The 20,346-nt window shown below is 41.8% G+C and overlaps 1 protein-coding gene across 2 annotated transcripts in view; it reads right to left on the bottom strand.

Annotated features, from left to right (window-relative positions):
- Window positions 1-20,346, bottom strand: part of EIF2B3 (eukaryotic translation initiation factor 2B subunit gamma) — a 105,321-nt gene that overhangs the window by 13,301 nt on the left and 71,674 nt on the right. For both annotated transcript variants that reach the window (XM_075155947.1, XM_075155946.1), the window contains exons 7-10: window positions 19,216-19,343; window positions 18,380-18,573; window positions 14,147-14,224; window positions 13,287-13,435 (exon numbers count right to left, since the gene is read on the bottom strand). In XM_075155947.1, coding sequence (XP_075012048.1) covers window positions 13,287-13,435; window positions 14,147-14,224; window positions 18,380-18,573; window positions 19,216-19,343 — 549 coding nt within the window. The remainder of the gene's footprint in view (window positions 1-13,286; window positions 13,436-14,146; window positions 14,225-18,379; window positions 18,574-19,215; window positions 19,344-20,346) is intronic.

The following is a 20,346-nucleotide window of genomic DNA, read 5'->3' as shown; positions in this document are numbered from 1 at the left end:
GATAGGAAAGAAGTTCGAAGTCCAAGTGCTGGCTTCGTAAATCCTCTGCTGAGAGATTCTGAGTGAGTTACTGCATTGGTCTGAGCCCCTCCATGCAGTAAAATGGAAGCTGTGAATATTTACTAGTATCCGTGATGTGTCCTGAAATGCTGTTTACTCAGCATCATGAGCAGTGTTAAATGGTATTAAATGTAATTTCTTTCAAAGCTACAGAGAAAAAAATAGCTACGATGCAAATGATTTGTTTCCTTATTTTCACATGTGCAAAGATAGGTAGAAGTCATTGAAGGACAGAAAATTTGAAGGCACCCAGCTAAGAAGTTTCTAAAAATACTAAGTCTAACACACTGATCAAAATTAGCTGATTGGGAGGAACGTATAAGCACGATATATAACCCCAGAGAGATGCAAGCAATCTGCTCCGCCAGATTAATCCTACTGTGAACCACGGCATTTCGTATCTTCTCCCCAGTATTTCTGCTAATATTAATTACAACAATTGTGGATATTCTTGCTATCCTCAGTCAAACAGCTGATCTCTGTCTGAAGTTTTTGGCTTCAGTGACTTTCTGCATGGCGAGTTCCACAGTTTAATGGCCTGCAGCCATTCCCCACCTTGGTCGCAGGCGTCACCACTACTCATTGCACTAGTGAAACACAGCTGCACCGCACCATCAGGCTGGCTCGTGGACAGAATTGTTACCCTGGAGTCTGAACTAACAGCATAGAGGGGTTTTGGTATCAGGTCAAAGCCCTGAGCCTCAATTCTATATTGAATGGAGAGCTAGCCAGCTGTGGACCTCAGGAGAAGAGAGAAATATCAATCCTCACTCCAGACTGCTGATCCTAAAATTAATTCCTAGTATTTTCCTGCTTACACATCACTATTATCTAGTATACAGAATTTGCCATTAAACATATTACAGTTCTGTTGCTTGTGTGAGTCAGAGCAGAAACCATCTGCCCCACAAAACTGGCATTAATTCTGCAGGAGTAAAAGCAATAAAACCGGACCTCAGCCGCAGTGGCTAGCAGTTACGACCCCCCTCGAACAGACTGTCCCCTCTGAACAATTATTCTTTTAACTCACTTAAACTCCCCCTCCTCTGACCTATAAGGAGGCAATATGAGCAATTATGCTACAAGTAACCAGCTCAGGTTGCCTTGGCAAGGTTTTTACTAACATGTTAATAAGATAAAAAGCGGCAAAGATACACAGCAGACCCCTGCCTGTCTTTGCTCTCACACTGTCACAATCTGCTTCCTCTCCAATAGCTTCGTGTGCCTGTGCAGTGGCTCAGGCCATCATCTTGCGCAACAGCGGTCGCTGAGAGCGAGCGTGACTCTGCATTTGCAGCCGGACTAGGGAATGAATCGGTGGAGGGCAGACTGCCCACCCCTGCCATCCTGACTTGGCTTTCAACAGGACTAGCGAAGGCGATGAGAGAGTTGCTCATTTCCCACTGAAATGGCTCCTATCCAAAATGCACGCTCCAAAATACCTCCTCCTTCATCACTTTGAGCCAGTGAGATGAGAGCTTTCCCCTGCAAACTTTTAGGTTCCCACCATCTATCACTTCTTCTGAGCACGAGAGCCGCCGTGAGTACGCTACACCTCTCGGCATTATCCTCATGGAGGAGGATATTCCCCAATGGAGAGGGGATTTAAGCTGTTGGTCTGGAGTTCAGGCTGGAGAATACTAGATGTGTGTTCAGAGCCCACTTGCGGATAGTCTTTCAACTCCCGGAGAAAGAATAGCATTGTAACCAAGAAACTGCTGATGACATTAACATCAAAGATAAGGGGGGTTCCTGCCAAACCATTTGTTGGGAGGGACGGGCCAGGGAACCAAGATGAACTTGTCTGTGCCAGGTGCTCGGAAACCAACCCTTCCCCGGTGCCAGGGTAAAACAAAACCCAAGAACTCCGCCACCCCAGGAGTTTCTTAAAACTTATAAACCCAACCAACTGCAGAAGTTTTAAAACCATACTCAATGCTCAGATTACCCCAATCACACAAACCAGCAGCAAATCCGGCTTTTATTGCTCAAGTGGAACAAAACTTCAAGAGATAAAAACACAATTTGTGGGTGTTCCCTTCACCCGCTGACAGATGTAACACAGCCATTTTGAAACCACTTGTAAATGCCTTTTTTTAAAAAAAAAAGTATGTTATAAAGCCTGCCAAGAGAAGTATTTTGTGTGTTTATTTAATTTTTACTATTTTTTTAAGTTGAAGAATAAGGAATAAACTTTTATTCTCTTACACGGTATCACATCTCAGGGCAGTCTGCTGTATTCTTCTTGGCTGAACAGACACCGCAGTTCCTGCCTTGCTTAACAATTAGGTGCTATTAGTCCTCAAAGGTGCTCCGACAGCACCCAGCTTCATCGACACTGTTGTGTGTATGCATACGCGTACATTTGATGTACTGCTTTATAATGCAAACCATATTTTTTTTCCCCCGAAAATGCAGTATATTTTTAAACTTTTCAGCACGGTGAAAACGGATATCTTCTGACCTTAAAATCCAAAGAGCATGTTCAAACCCACAAGAGGAACTAATTTGGGGCATTTGATTTATGGCTGAAATTTCAATTTGAATTTGTTTTAAGTGTAATCACAAACTGAAAGTCTGGCAGCTGGGTGTTTTTCAGAAAATAAATAAAAATATTCCGTGTGCGTCTGCATTCTAGAGAGAGCATTTTACAAGCCCAGTCCTGTAGTGGGAACAGATGTAGCTAAGACATTAATTTGTTATACAGGTACAACGTGCGAATGGAAGCATATGAGAGAGAGCGTGCATGTACGTCTGTGTCTGTGCACGCGTGCATGCGTGTATGTTATGCGCCTGTATCTGAGAGACAGAGAGGCTGACTTTGGGGTGGTTTTTTTTGGAAAGTGAGAGAACAAGAGCAAAAGGAATAGTGGCCAAGGAGGCATGGGGGGATTACAAGGATTTAGGTCTTTAAACTGCAGACCACCTAACAAGATCACTGTGAAATGCCACTAATTTCAGTTAAGGCCACAGACCTCCCTTCCTCTGCCCTCCCTCTCTCTCCCATTGTAAACAACTAATCCCAGCAGAAAACAACAGAGAGCAAAATGTACACACATTCTGCAACATTCCAGGTCCTTCTTTATCTTTTATTTATTTTTCTAAAAGGTCAGCGTATGTATGGAGGGAGGGGGGAGGGGAAGAAAGCCAAAAAACCTCAAGTCCATCTCTTGTGTGGGCTTGAAGGAAGCTGGGAGAAAGCAAAGTCCAAGAGCATACAATATGGAGCTTTTATAGCACAGCAATTCCTGGACTCGGCTTACTTTCCCCTCCCTCTATTTGTGGCAAAGTCACATAGCTTTAAACCAAAGGACAGGGTGGTCGATTACATCTGAAAGAAATGTAAAGAATCGAGAAAGAATTCCATCTCCTGTTGAAATTATAAATAAGGAAGTATTAGTCCCAGAGACAGACTGATTTACGCACCCCTGGAACTGCTGACTTTCAGCCTGAGTATCAGTCTATAAATCAAACTCTTAAATCAAGTGTGTCAATCGCTGCAGCGCTGCGATACTTAGGAAAAGCAAGGTACCTACCACTGAAAGCAGGAAGATTGCCAGGGGACTGAGGTGCCGTACCCTTCTTAATTTTCTGAAGTGTAAATCTGAGATCAAACATCCTTTGGGGGAATGGGAAATCAAAATACGCAGCGCTCAGCACACCGGGAGCAGGCTGCAGGAGTCCAAGACACAACCCCCTAATTACAGGCTACCCACTGATTATTTAGGACTCTGTGATTAAAGTGATGAACGTTCCTGGGAGAAAGGGGCTTAAGTAACTGAGGTCAAGACCTCAACTGCAGCTCTCGCCCTAGTTGTGCAAGCTTAGGAAGGTATGAATGTCACAGGTTTGCCTTACAGCAAATCTCCTGAAATGCCAATGGAAGTTATCCAGGTCTGCTAGTTTAATCCAATTGTGCCAAAACCCCGACATAATCTCTGTTGGGCAGCAAAGCAAATGAGGTGTCTAAAATGCAACGCTTAAAACTAAACACTCACGAGGAAGAAAGAGCCTGGAGCACAAAGCTTAGGACAGCCTGTTGGTAATGCTCCGCCATGCCAAGAAGTCACGTCTCTTGCTCCTCCAGACGAGCTATGAAACGGAGAGACTGATTCTGGAGTTAAAAGCAAAGGGTGACATGCCTCGGCAGCTACTTTGCTGACTGAGGGGTAACAGCTGTGGATTCCCCTGGGAGCAACATCCCATTCTGCCCTGACCAAGAAGATAACAGCCACAACAGGCACCTTAATAATGCTGAGAGGTGGCAAGGAGGCAGGTAGAGCTCTAAAACCTACCAGCAACCCCTCAAGGAATCCCCTGTTAGCCAGTGAGTCAGTGGCTGGGACACACGATCACAGGGATGAGGCACAAAGACCATGGGAAAACAGGGAAGAGGCAAAAACACTACTAGGAAACTTGTGAATCCGAAATGTTGCCTTCACCAACATGCTTTACACACTAACACATTTTTACACCAACAAGGTTTTACAGACTAACAAGCGAACGCAGGGCACTGTGAATCTCACGTTATACATGCAAGTAAATACCAGAGACTACAATAGATGCCAGCAATACGTGCTATAATTTATAGATACATTTCAAAGCAAGCATTCTTAAGTGAATTTGGGCTTTGATCTCCTGTTTTTCCCCTTGGGGGTAACAAAAACATTCTACCAACCCCCCTAAATTCTTCACCCGTCTCTGAGGGTGTTTTTACTAAGGAACTTGTTTCATGTCTCTTTTCTAGCCAAGCTCATCACTGTGGTATGGCTCCTTTACACTTCTTCCCCACACCCTAAACATTTTGCATTACATATTGCATATACTTGCCAGCACTCGTATTTTCCAGTGAAAGTTCAACTGACCTTAAAGGATTGCCTCAAACCTACCTTAATGTGTTTTATTAAGTGAAACTTAGGCTGCCGGGGGAGGTCGCCTGCAAGGTTGTGCCTCACCTCTGAAACTTCAGTTAAATCCAGCTGATCTTGGAACAAACAAATTGGTGGCCTTTTATGTAGCTGCAAGCCTGGTTTTGCACACTTCAGCAAAAGTACGCTGCAAGGAGTTTTACACCAGAAAACCCCACATGCAGTAAAACTGACCTCCCTGCTGATTCTCTGTCGCAGGGTGGGAGGGCCATGTCCTGCATGATTTTACAGACACTCAGCTGATGCCTGGGAAAAGCTATCGATGTCTATGTGAAGGTAATAAAGCAGAAAAATTTTAAGTTCACTCCCATCTCTGGGTTTGCTTTACTTGCTCACTAGCTGGCACAGTCAGACTGAGCAGGGTAACTGGCACACACAGTAGAAAGACACTTTCTCTGGGGTTTTTCAAGGGCAAATCTGGGTTGAGAGCTGTAGCCCTCCGTAGGATATTATTGGTTAAATCGACTTCCATATCATATGGGCTAGGTTGACAAGGAACAGCGTTTTCTAAATGTCACCCTTACAAATTGAGCCTGGCTTCTTAGAGCTAAGCTGAACTTGTTCAACCTCATGGTCCCCTAAGGAACTTACAGGCACGATTCTGGCACAATGTGATAATTTCTTCCTTTTCCATACCCAGGTTGGGGAAGATTTTCAAGAGCACCGGAGGTACTCACACCCAGATTCCCATGAAAACCCAACAACAATCAGTTGCTTGTGAAAATCTCCATACCCCTCTTCGATTAGACCCATGTGGCTAGCAGGAGGCAGAAGCTTATTTATAGCTCTGAAGCCAGACATAACCCTGGCCACCTGAAGAAGCAGATCAGCAGAATGAGAGGAGATGTTTTAAAATGCCACTTTTCAGAGCTGATCTGTGCTTTAAGTTCAACATTTGATGTACAAGATGTTTGGAAAATTGGGAAGAGCTCCCTGCACTATCAGGGAAACATCTGCATCTGAGATTAAAGAACAGGTGATTTATTTAAGACAGACTGATGTACCAGGAAGCTAGCCAGAAGAAAACTTTTTTTTTGAGGATCTGCTAGTAATAATGGTTCAGACATTCACAAGATAACAGGTACTATCTGAGAAATATCCTAAATACATTAGATACAGTAGAATTTTACTTCAGTTGAAAGTAACTGAAAACTAGTCCTGCAAGTAGCTCAACTGCTTCCTGCTCACTGGTTTCCTAGTTTGCCCTCTCTTCTTCAATTTATCTTCCTGAAAGCAAACTCTGCCAGCCAGAGGTTGTCTCTATTCAGTATCTTACATAGCGCGTGCATTGAATTAAACAGTAGAATGAAAATTATGGTTCCTGACCAAAAACGTTTACAGTTTAAAACCAAGAGGTGTGACAGAAAGGACAGAAGATAATTGCTACATAATCAAGAGAAACAACAGCCCTTTTTACAGGCAGGGACTATACCTAGCTTTCTTCATACATTCATGTTTATCCATATCCATGGTATAATTTATCCATATATACACTTTATCCATATATTTAAGCTGAGCATGTGCTTTTTCTGAATCAAGTTCTCAATTTTCACGTGCTTTCTGCGATATCTATTCTAAACTCATTCTTCTTTCTAGGGCTAGCATAGGGCAGGGGGGCAACTGATGGTGTGAGACAAAGTGTGCAGAAGACAACAGCATCTTAAAAAATGGTTCAAGCATTTACCACATCTTAAAAAATGGTTCAAGATACACAATGTTTGGGAATCCCACCATAAGCAAATCTTTATTTCCAGCTTTGCAAACTATGGTGCTGGAAACAACTTCATCTCCTCATTCCTTCTCATGAGGGAATGTGCTGTAAAATACATTTTACAATTTCAACAAATGTTGCCTTGGCAATAGGACCATTCCTTTGCACTGCCATTATCCAAGGGGAAAAAGACTACTTACACGCTGAACCCCTATAAACGCTCAATTCCATCCTGGTTTTAATTAGAACTTTCTTCAAACCGCTGACTGTTTCTACATCAGGTGCTGATTTGGCACTATTGAGGAAACAACCAATAAACTTCACAATCAATCTGCAGTTAGTAGTCAATCCAGCTCGGCTTGCTTGTTGTTTTCTTCCTTTGTACATTTTCTCATAGAAAGTAGCAATAAATTGGAGACATGTGCTATACTAGAGTAGCCTTTAACCAGTCACACGTGGTCTCTCTCCAGTCCCCTCACTGAGTAACATTACAGCATCTGTGCCACCTACTTTCACGCAGGTAGCCAGAACACCTTTAACAAAATCCAACACATAATTTACTGTCTTCATGTGACTGAACAAGGAAGATGCTAGTGCTATGGCTGACATAACATTTTTGGTGCCAGTCCTTCCTCCACAAATCTGGGTACTTTAGTTCTTTATACAAATTTTTAATCCAGCCTATTCTTTCTGCCCAGGGATTCAGAACTCCCCAAGGTTTACCACATCTCCTTGTGGGACTTGTCTAACTTTCCCTCTGTCCTCGGTATTCATATCACCTTCCTGCAGTTTTCATAACCTGCAGTCCTTGGCGTCACCTCCCTTGCATTTCAAGTTCCCTGATGCTGCAACACTCTGCAGTTTGCTGCCATCATGTGCAGCCTGATCCAAAACATATCTGCTTGTCTTTTTAACCCCTTCCCTTTCCAAAGGTAGCCTTAGCAGTATGTCATATGCGGAATTTCACCAGTTCTCTTTGGGTAGTATGTTTTTTATGTAGTTCCAACAACACGCTAAAAGCTTTACAAACACAACAAGGAGATGAGGTTACTGTTCAATAGTTCCTGCCCCTGCACGCACACGCGATAAACTAAGTCCCATCTGCAATCCCAGTCTTAGAGTTCCTGAACTGAGACTGCCCACTGCATCAGACTATCTGGCAACTGTCTGCTGCAAACTCCTTTCTGGAAGGAACCCTCTTTTTCTCCCACTGCTATTCACAGTTTGGGATACAACTTGAGGAGTTCAACGGTGAGGAATCTTTTGAGACATCACATCAAAGTATATCCACACGATGGACACCAGGATAAAGACACTGTTTTACAATTGAAGGGGGAACCTTGCAGAGTTCCGCCCAGAGAACTGTTAAATGTCAGCCATGCAAATACCAAAGGAAGGCAGTAGCTGCCCTTCAGAGCTTGTGTTTCTACGTCCCACAAATTACACCTGTGCCACACGAAGCATCTTTGACCGTAGACTGTAAAACACTTAGGATTGGAGATGTGTGTCTATATGTTAAAAATGGAAATAGTTAGGGAGACTAAAATGAACATTGGATCAGCTTTCCAACGTGGTCAATGGACCTCAAATTGTTCATGATTTTCAAAGAAGATCGCCATCTTTTAAAGTCAACAGCTTTCAAAATTTTTATCTGCAGGGATGGAATAAAATTTCAAAATCTTTATCTGCAGGGATGGAATAAAGTCAACATCAACAGATGCTGCCTAAAATTCTCTGGCCTCGGCCAGGCAGATGACCAGACATTTCATTTATCTTTTCCATTGTCCAAAAATGATCAGTTTTTCTGATAAAATTGTATGTGAGACAGGTTGAGCTTCCTTGGTTACTCTGTGAAGATCTGGTATGTCCTAGCTGTGGAGGTGAAATCTTGATGCAAATCTTGAGTCGTTTGCATCTTGCTGTCACCCCCTCTGACAATCACAGCAGCTTATTTTGATTTCCATAAAAACATCATTTGAAGCATGCTGCTTTCTTATATTTCCTTGAGAAAAGAAAAGCAGTAAAATACTTCCTTTCAGAGACTAAATCTGCCAAAGAGCCCCTATGGTACTGACTACCAGCATGTCAACAAGACCATTTCCAAGCATGGCTTACTGTGGACTCGTTATTATCCGAGCTTTTCATGCTTGCCTCCTCAACTAACCTCTAAGTAGTCCAAAGATCAGGGTTTTTTTTTTCCCTACTACAGTCCCAACTCTTGAATCTTTCCCAGGGAAACGTTCATTTTCCACGACCAAGGAAGAAGGATATACTGCACACATGACAAAATGGCCAAGCTGCTTTCAGTAAGTGTATACACTGAGATAACTTTACTAGCAAACAAGATTTCAAAATCTTTATCTGCAGGGATGGAATAAAGGATTCAACATGCTTTTCCTGTTAATATTATTTGTAATGCTCAGAGCACTTCAGCACAAGGTCCTGTATGACCAGAGCAATTAAGACAATTCCTGCTGCCAGAAGCTAACAAAGTAAAACTACAAGGCTGGTAAAAATAAAGGCAATGTTTGAAAAAAAACCCCTCAAACCAACCACCAGCTGCCAAAACAAAAGCCAAAACAGGAACCTGAAGCTGAATCCATCCATCCATATCTACGTCTCATTTCAAGGAAGCTAAGCATGCCTGAGTATACCAAATGAAACACAGTTATCATGCTCAGGTCAGCATAATTAGTTGCGAGATTGTCTGCAAGCCCCAACAGCAGTAATTTCTGTTCTATGAAGATATCAGGGTGGAGTTAATGTATCAGAGACATCACTTTTCATTTGCAAATGGCACAATCTCCCTACATAACCAGCTTCAGTCAGTCTGCCAGTGTTACAGACTGCTCCTTTGCAAGCGAGCTATAATGAGGGGACTCTTGCACCAAAGACATAGGAATCCAGGGACCCTGTTGTACTGCACCACCTCTAATGCAAACAGAACAAACAGAAGGGGCAGCCCCAAGATGCTATAGAGACTGAGGACACATACAGCTACTGCAGGAGCATTCAGATATACAAAGTTTTCAAGTGACCTGTAATTTCAGCTCGATTAGTAGATTTTCTCCAACTATGTAACTCAGTGCAGTCGTTTGTCACTGAGCTCTGGGGAGCCGTCCAGAGGGAAACAAGAACCATTCCCCCACTACAGCCTGGCACCTGGGCAGTCAGCATCTCTCAGCACTTGCGCTGTTGTGTAAATTACATCCCTCCCAGCATGGTCAAGTATGTCCATCATTCAGCACATATGTAATCTTCACTATTTTATTTTCTCATTGATGGAAGAATTAGCTGCACAGTGGGAAACACATTAAGAAAGGACTACCAGTTTTTTTCCCGTGTTACTAACTTCTTTAATCCCCTGTAATCACTTCTAAGGGGGAATCCATATCTACTCAAATGACTTCACAGGAGACATATATAATGTAACAGAAGCCCTACACACCAAGGAAAACAAAAAACCCTGCTACTGGCCCTCCAGAGTATCGAACACACCAGCCATTGCTGGAGAACAGATCATAATTTGCAAACGGTATGCAATGGCACTGTCCAAGCTAACCCCAGTTCCTTGATCCATTCAGTTGGGAAGCTTATCATCATCTAGGTCATAACCTCTGTTTCTCTAATAATGAGCCAACCACAGCCTAACAATAGGAACCTAGTTTTGTCCTAAGCACCTTGTGGTGTTCCCATCTGCCCAGAAACAATCTATTTATCCATTTGAGAAGCTGGTATCAAATGTGGTGAGGCTATTCAAAACCTTTTTCTGGTTTGGAGATGTAATTTGTGGATCTTGAAGCCTCAGGAGCTATGTCACAGGATCCTCAAATCACATTACAGGAAAACTATCAAGAGATAAATCTTTTTAATCTGTTTTGTTGTTGTTGTTGTTGTTTTGGTTTTTGTTTTTTTCCTATATTGACATAGTGAACTGAAGCTGCTGATCACTTTCGCAGCTGAGATGGGGAGGGGGGGAAAGAAAGGTAAGATTCAACCCAGAGAAGCTAGAGGTGATGTAAGTGGTAAGGGAATTACTACGGCAGTACCATGTATAATCATAGCTCTTGATAAATGAACTTAGAATGTGGTGCAATTTTTGCATTTGGTTGTTCCCAGCCTCCCAACTTCCAGAAATGATTTACCCGATGTTTCTTTCTTCTCTGGTTATCTAAAGAGCTTTGCCTTTTCCATAATATGTGCCCTACTGCAGTCTTCTCAGCCTGCTGCTTCAAGTTAGTATTATTGCAGTGAACACTGCTGGGACTTCAGTTACCACTCACATTTGATAGGGCATTAATATAGTAGTCCATTAGTTCGGTGGAGCTGCTCCTGTCAGCATTAAAATGTATATTCTTTAAATGACACAGTTTTTATCCGCTTCTCAGTGCAATTCTGGAAGTTTCTAAAATACAATACCTCAGATGGTGTTAAAATTGGCTTACTTGTCGGACATTTGCTATGTAGCAAAAAATGAATTAGATCTGTAAAGGCACTTTATTATGCTCATTTTGACCCATATCAGCCAACATATACTGACTTTCCAATTAAAGTCCAAGATGTTTTCTGAAGTTGGTGATTAGATAAAGCCTGAGTTATTTTAGAGACACTTGGGAGAAGAGATGTTTGTAAAGAGAAGTTGTCCATTGTGAGCAGTTTAAAGCAAAACCACATATAATTTATCCACCTGTTGCAAATGGATCCATCAACATGTGTGAGAATTGTTAGCATTTTAACAAAAATCTATCAGATTTAAGTAAAGTCATGAAAGAGGGTCAAAAACCATAGAAATTCTTCACTAAGTTACAAGCAAGACTTCTTTCAACAAAACTCAGCAGCTAGAATATTTCTGTATCTCACTACCTGTGTATGCATGACTTCATACCCCTCTAATCTTAAGACTTACCATGATGCAATAAGAAATACTTTATCAGCTCAGTATCAGTGCAGATGTACACAATATGAATTACAATATGCTTTGAAATAAAGCTCTGTGGTCTATAGTATTAATTCTGGCTGGAGAGGAACAATTACAAATTTGACCCCAGTGCATCGGTGTGCAGTAACCATAGAGCAGCTAAGGGGGTAAACCCCTGGGACTATGAGGTTTTTCACTCAATGGTGGCTACATTGTTTTCACTGAGAGTGACCAAGAATGACATTGCTTTCCAGAAATTCACAAAAATGTTACCCCAAAAGTTCATTTTTCCCTCTTAAAAAAATAATGTATCACCATCTTTATGATGCTTATGGAATTTTGTGGAATGCTTAAGATAGCGACTCTGAGCTCAATTTAGGATTTAGAAGAGAATATTACTATACACCAGTGCAGACAAACAGAAGCTGATTTGGGACTCTTCATAAAAATAGCACTACTTATACACTTAGCTGCCTCTGTGATTTAATGGTAGAGCTGCTCACCTCATATGCAAAACCATACCATTATGACTGTGGCATCAATTCATTAATCAAAATGACAGAGGGTCTCATGATCAAACGAGAGAGGTTCTGGTACTTCTTATGACAGCAGTGCTTGTGATACAGCCATATTGGATCCATTTGCGATTGAACTGGAAACCAGCTATTTTCTATACTCAACGGAATTCTGATTTATGATGTGCTTGAAATTACTGTGGATTTCTATTAAAGACAAACACTTGGCAATAAGGTACCATACTTACCTGTAATTTAGTTATGTAACAGTAGTATCCTCCATAGACCCCACATCCTTTGGGGTTTTTTGTTTTTCAGATATGCAACTTTCAGAGCCAACTTGGCATTTTTTAAGAGTTTGGCCTTTTTCCTGAGGCCCTAAGCAAACCTCAAGCCATGAAGAAGGAGGGAATTTATACAGGCCTGCACAGACTCAATCAGCAGTTTCCTTTCCACTGACATCCACAGGAAGCCAGCATGTATGGAAAGATGGGGGCATGCAGACATCAACAATTACAGATAGGCCACTTTTCCCACATTTGGAAATGAACAGCTCAAGGCTACCTATTTAGTTAGTGTCTTTAATGCATGGGAAACCTCTACTAGCTGGCAGATTTTCTCTTTGAAAAGTTTATTCATTTATTCTATTACTCAGCATATGCAATGGTAAAGTAAAGCTGCAAGATGACAAAAAAGGGCCAAAGAAAATGACATTTTAGGTGAAGCTGTAATGTTCAAAGGTGATAAGAACATGTCTAGTTGGTAAGTGTACCGCTTCAAAATATGTTTCCTGCTTCAAATGTTTTAGGTATACTCATAGACCCAGCCACTAAAATAAAGGTTGGAAGGATGACACACAAGCTCATACAGACTCATACATCCACTTAACTTACTTACACATTCTAAAGATGACATAATCTCCTCTAAAAAGAAGAAATTTATGTTCCAAGACTGCAGCCCTCTTGTTAATTCATTTCACTTGTGCATTTGTAGCCTGTTTTTAGAGACTTATTTCTGACTTGGTCTTTAGAAACACAGTCCCTGGGATCAACTGTTCTGGCTGAGGATTGCTTACAGGACAAAAATTACGGACTCAGAATCTATTTAGAAAAAGAAACTGCAAATAAAAACCGAGATACAAAGAGGTGACATACCCTTCCTCAATTGTAACAGAATTCATGATGATGCAGTTTGTTATCTTAACTTTGTCTTTTATGGTACACATGCTGCCGATGATGGAGTGTTTAATAGATGTCTTCTCCCCAACTTGTGTGGATGACCCAATGATGCTATCTGATCCAACCTAGGGAAGAAAAGAACGGAAATTGGCAAAAGTACCTGGAGCTCTCTGATATGTGTTCTCCATACACCTCTTCCAAACAGCACATCTCAAGCACTCATCAACAAAGTGTGTCCTGGTCTACCCTTAGGGATCCTTGGCAGAAGAAAGACCCAGAAATCTGGGGCCCATCCCATAGGCAGACAGTTGGACAGTCTTCCCAAGGTCCATTAGCTTGGTAAAACTCCATTAGCTGGTCCGCTCTGCAGGCCTTATGCAGGTAAGCATGGTAAGAATAGTCCTGCTGGTACTCACTGGTTTCACTAAGATTTGCCCAGTGAGACCTGTGAAAAGGAAGCTTGAAGCTGGTATTCAACCAAAATGCTTTAGCAAGAAGCAGAGCTAAAATACTGACCCCTTCTTGAGTTTGGTGTCCTTTGGGAGGCAAACTGCTCAGCTACCATGAACTGCCATTAGGGAACAAGAGACTGCAGTATCTTACTTGGGAGTAAGATAGAATTTTTACCAAACATTTTTAAAGACAGAGACTCAAGGGCAGAAACCCATGGGTGAGCCTACAAGGAGACTCTGGGTTGTATCACCTACATTGTAATTTCATACTTCAGAACTCAGCTTCACTTCCAACAGTGGGACTGAATTTTAGGAAGCAGTTCTTGAAGCGAAGGGCGTGCAGACTGTATTGAAAAAGCAGAGGCGGGGAAAGGGAACACTTACCATGCCTCTGTCAGTGATCTGTGCAGACCCGTGAACCAGTGGCTCTTCCAGACCCAGATTAAGCAATAGCTTGGGAACCTGGATGGAAAAACCCACATCACAAGTTAACATGACAGTGCTGTACCCGCATGTTACATAAACAGCTCAAAGATAGCTTTGGTTTCCATTGCACTAGTGCATCTATCATAAACATTTTAACTTAAAGGAAAATGTAGGTTCCTGCATTTTAAATCTGCAACTAGATAGGTGTGATTTATCATCTTCCCCTTTTGTAAAGGACACAGGTACACTTCCATTGTAGTGCACTGCATGTCTCCTCAACTCAGCTTCCCACCTGTGGAGAAGCAGTGGATCAGCAGCAGCAAGCAGGCTGGCTCCAGCGGAACACACTGACATCCTGTACATTACTACAGTGTCCAGCACCTGCCATTTCAAATGCAGCTCAATGTGTTTTACACCAGTCAGTAATGCAAGAGAGGGAAGCAAGTAATATCAAATATAAACCAGTAAACTGGCGTAAAAAGATGACTATGTTCAGCCCACTCAATAAGGCCGCATGCTGAGGTACAGGCAACAAAAAAGTATTTCAGATATTTAAGAAGAAAGAAACTAAAGTTGATAAAACGGCTATTCCAGATGGTAGAAAGCTGCAGAAGAAAAGGCTCTTGACAGAGAAAAGGCAGGTGTTAGATAAGCAGACAAAGCAGCGATGGTAATAGAGAGAGACATGGCCCATGAGGTAGCCAAGAATAAATCCATGGAGGGCAATTCTGAACTGGCTCCTGAAAAGAAAGGGGAGCCAGCATTGTAGGAGGATGGGATATCGCTCCATCATTCCTCCTTTTCTGGGTGAAAGAGCAGCCTGAGGCATTCTGCATCTCCTGGCGTCAGGCTGGGGCCAAGGTCACACACCACAGAAGAGGCGATGACAGCAAGGATGGGGATTTCAGGGGAGGTGGGAGTCTTGCAGCAATGCACAGACACAGTGCTGTACAGAGTTACTTGCAGCAGTGATGCAATGCATGATGCATCTTGGTAGGACAGAGATGGCAGTCAAAGAAACATGGGAGATACAGAAGGCAGCAAAGTGATGCATGAGCGCTAAGAGGTCTGTGTCATGCAAATCATATGCCTGAGTGTGATGCAGCATGTGCCGGGGCTGGTGTGGAGCTCAACACATGCTGTTGGCCAGCCAGGATGTATGTCCATCTGGGAGGTCAACTGGAGTCTCAGCACAGTGATGGTGTAACTGGGTTTGCCTGAGGGGAGGAAGCGGCACTCATTAAGTCTCTCTTTTCTCTACCCAGGCACCTATTTTTACAAAACTTTTAGGAAAGTTTATCTTTGAGATCTCTATTGCTCTGTTAAATTTGGCTGAGAGTTGCCAGCAAAGCTGCTATAAAGGAGCTGCCATACAGTATGATTGTGTAAAACGACTTCCTTAGAAAGCTGGGATAACAAGAGCTGATGGCTAGGGAGTGAACCTCAAGAAGCAGATCCCACAGATCTGAAAAAGTTGGGATCAGATCAGAAAAAAAACCTCAAGATCTCAAATGAGATGATACTTGCAGGAAATTGTTTGGATATTCATAATATGACCGGCCCGTTTCCCTTCCAGCATGCAATGATGGATAAATAGTGCTGTTTTTCATACGATAAGAGTTTTCACAGTTGACGCTTCATTCAGATGAGTGAGATGAGCTCAAATGAGCTCGCACCTCTGAGCTATCATTTCAGGCTGCCTGTTGTCCCCAGTAGACATTTCCACATCTGTAGCTCTTTATATCTTGAAGATGGTCCTTCCCACTAGACTTGTGTTTTCTTTGTTTTTTAAAAAACAAGAGTAGGTTAGATCCTTCAGTCCAAGGTGTAGACACTACAGAAAACCACCAGCTTACCAGAACACCACAAATTAGGCCAATCCACCTGGATGATGCTGGCTTGGTGCAGGGATGCTGTCCTCACCTGACACATAGCTGGGCAGCCACAACATGTAGATCAAGAGAGGAACACAAGAGAGGAACACACACCAAAGCATACCTACAGCGTAGGTTGGAAAGATTCCTACTATCCAGTGTTGCGCTGTGGGAAGGGAAAGAAATGAGGAAAGGCTCTTGCCCTCCTCAGTGGAAAGGTGGTGTGGTGAAATAAATAAAGGATTTTACTGGCCAGAGCAAAGCCCTTATTAGAATCAGTCAATGGTAGTGCAGCCTGAGGGGTGACCCAAGAAAGCTACCAGCTCAAGCATTTTGCTCTGAAAAGGAAGGTTAGACAGGGGGCAGGAGTCAGAGGGAGTGCCTGGGTCAAGGGAAGGTTTAAGATGTGTTTGGATTTAATTCATCTTACAAAGAAACTATTTCCTGCTATTGAAGATAACTCCCTCCTGAACCCACCTGCCCACACACAGGCTGCAGGCATCCAGAAACCCAGCTGGAAGTGAAATGATGTGAGTAAAGTGTTTCCTCACCAGAAGGGCAATGGGTTAGGATGCCACTCCTTCCCATGGCTACTGGACTGGACTGCTACTGCTCCGTGAGTCTGTCCTCTTGGACAGTAAAGTTATAGGTCCTGGCTTTGCAGGCAGGGAATCAGAATCTGGTCTGTGAAGACCAAGATAAGAGCAAACAAGACACCAAAAGTCTTCCTTAAAGACCAACAAAACAGGTAAAAAAAAAGCTGAGAAAATTAAATGTGTATCTTTTATGAGGATTAGCAAGAGAAACAAAATGCAGTGGTACTGAAAAAAGGAACTCCCTTCTCACAACCCCTCATTAAGCTCCATTTTATGTTTTACCTCTGCATAGTTTCCTTAGAAATTTTACCATTCTGGAAAAGTTAAAAATTCAAAGAAAATCCTTTCCAACGTTGAAGGCTCCAATGTGATTTCGAAACACTAATTCTATGTACCACCCAGGAGCAAACACATTTCCTGAACTGACCAAAATGTAGAATATTTAGGTTAAAAAAAAAAAAAGGCAAAAAAAAACCAACACAAAAAAAACCCACATGGAGTCTGACTGGCTCAACTCAATAACTTTTTACTGAAGTGGCTGCTGCCAAATGTACACGCACACTTCCCCTAGCAAGCGGTATTCTCCCTTAACCCTTTGGGCACACTTGTTCCTGATATTCTTGGAGAAAGTTTTCCCTTTCTGACAGCAGTGCTGCCTCCCTCCTCTCTTCCTCATGTCCCTAACTGCAAAACAAATCTACAGGCACCAAGGAGAAAGAGCTCCAGTGTGTGAACTCACTCTGCCATGCTGCAATTCTAATTTGCATAAATTAATCCATTCATTTTATTAAAAAGAAATCAACTCAATCTGAGAGCAAAGGCAAGGCAGTGACCACTTCCAAGATTCCCAATACAACTTTATCGCTCTCCCAGCCCCACTTCCAGAAATCTTTAGTCTTTCCCTACTGCACTCCCTATCGGTCTTTCAAAACTAGAGGAAACTGTCCACTCCTGATAACAAAGAAGTTCATCACTAGCAGAGTGAAGTGAGAACTTGTACATTGCATCAGCCAGTGTAGTAAAAAAAAAAAAAAAACCACCAAAAAAACCCCCAAACATATTAAAAGCTTTTAATCATCAGCTCATTAGCTAGTACAGGATTTCTCTAATCCTCCCTTGTGATCTTTTATTTTATGAATTCTCAGTAGTGTGAAAGTGAAAGCTACAACAGATCAACATTTCACCTCTGTGTTTACCTGGAGTGCCACTGTAGTGAAACCCGTTCATAAAATAATTCTTTCATAATGGAAAGCATTAGGCAATTTGAATGTATGGGCAGTTTAAGTCTTCCTGGAAATCTTTAATAACCTTTGTCATTATCACTTAGCTAAACATCTGTTAGGAAGAGTCCAGTCAGAACTGATCTTACTTTTAGGACATGGATGATTAGATTAGATGATCTATCAAAGCTACTTCCAGCCTCATTTTCCATATGTCTTGGCTCTTTGGCTGCAGGTCTTGCCACCCCCAAAAAAACAGAAGAGTGTGTGGGGTGGGGGCTTTCTTAGCTAAATCAAAGCTATGGAGTAAATTAGTGACAAAACTGTTTCCTGGCCTCATGTCCCTATCCAGCAACCAGTAGGGTGATGTGCCTAGATAGCATGGCACTGGTTCAATTCCCACACACTCCTCAGCTGTATCGCTGGGAGCCACTCCTGGAGGCTAAAATGTCCCGTAAACTACTGCTGTATTCCCACGTGGCAGTTCTGAATTTTTCTCACCTGTCGGTTAGCTTCAATATACAACCCAAGAGTATTCACTCGGTAGCACAGTCCCTCTTTCATTATATGGACGTAGCAGCGCACTTTTCCTTCATGGAGAGTTTCATTCATATCTCCTCTATGATCATTCCAACAAGAGTTATCTGGAGCAGGTTTCAGCAAGCTATTATCTTCCTTTATGAAGCTATAAATGTCTGGAGAACACACACATGCATGAAGTTAGACAGGATTTAATGAAATACTTTCTGAACAAGAATACTATTAAAATACTGTTGGTGAAGGGAAATCTTTGCCTCACATCATCTGAATGGCTAGATACTTAGGAATCATTAACAGATTTTATCACATGTAGTGAGTAAGTGCGTATTTTTATTCTGCAGGTGGGAACGAAGGGATCAGGACAGATGCAATGTTTTGCCCAAGGTCACACAAGGAGACAGCGGAAATGCTAAAAATAAATTCCAAGATCTGAGATCCTGTCCAGTTCCCAGTGCAGGGAGGTTAAGGCTTAGTCTGTTGCCCTATGCAATTTTAGGAATTCCCTCCTAAAATTACATTTTCAAAAGTGCACTTACCTATACTGTATTCCAGAAGAAAAAATGTAGAGCACCTGGCTGATTTGCTCTTCATTTACACCAAAATAAGGGAGGACAAAAATATTTATATAATGCACAATTGTGTTTGAAAAAGGAATCTACTATAATCTTTGCTATCATGAAGTAGAAGAGGAAAAAAAATCCCCAAACTAGTGTTTCAGGTAATTCTGTACTCTACCCAATAATTCAGCAGTAGCATATGGACTTTAAAACCATCAAATCTTTGATACTTGTACTGACCTAGGGATGCTTGTTCTTTTTTCTTTTGGTCCTCTTCTTTGTTGTCTAGTCCTTGCTGCAATGATGTAGAAGAGAACTGTTTCCTAACCAGATGTGGAATCAGTTCACTTCGGAGAGATGTGATTGTCCTGGGGAAGGAGAAGCACACATGAAGTCCATGAATGCTAAAACATACATGTCTTCATTTTCTTTGCATAACATTATGAGACATTTTGAACATTTTTCATGCTGAACAGTACCAATATCCTGATGACAACTACTGAAATCCACTTTATGTGGCTTAAAAAATGGCATCAATTGACAGGAAAAGAGAGAATAAAGTGCCTATAGAGGAAAAACCAAAGCAGCTCCTTTTCTTTGTGACAAAAAAAATGGAAATGCTCAAGGATATCTGAAATATCTGATCCTTAAACGAAAATATTTATGACACAGACATTAATGATGTCCTCCTGCTCACATGAAACATCAAGAACATTTTAAAGATTCATTCTTTAACCAAGAGAAATCAATACATTTTAACAAGTTTAGGTCCCAAGAGTTTCATGCTCTTTAGGTGCCCCAATCAAAAATACATCACTCAACAGAAAGTTTCCAAAGGCTTCAGCTGGCAATACGCCCATATTCCCTGCGTACAGATTTCAACTTTTGTTATATTCATTTTGACACCCCAATAGTAGGAGGCAGAGAAATCACAAGGGGTTTGTGATAAAGCAGAGACCTTGACCCCAAACCACCTATGCCTTAAACAAGGACCCTGATCACTAGATAATCCTTCCTCTTGCATTGATTTATACATTACAGTGAATCAAGAAAAAACCCTCCCCAATAAACAAATATCCATGCAGAAAGTCTGCTGTACAATGGGATTGTAACCCTGGTAATTTAATTTTGACTATTAGAAGATAATTTTATTTTTCAATGAAGTATTGGGGAAAAAACCGCAAATCAATAGTTTTTAAAGTTGGAATGCATGAGATGCAGTCTTAAAAGAGCTTTACTGTTGTTGTTTCATTATTTTAACAATCTGCATTTAGTTACTGAATTGTGGATTATTTAAAATAGTGCTTGGGAAAATCATGCGGAAAATGAATTCAAATTTGGCATGTATAAGAGGAACTGCTAAACTTCAGA

Source organism: Calonectris borealis, chromosome 8 (assembly GCF_964195595.1).
Source record: "Calonectris borealis chromosome 8, bCalBor7.hap1.2, whole genome shotgun sequence".
Classification (NCBI taxonomy): domain Eukaryota; kingdom Metazoa; phylum Chordata; class Aves; order Procellariiformes; family Procellariidae; genus Calonectris; species Calonectris borealis.
This window is presented reverse-complemented; position numbering and strand designations above follow the sequence as displayed.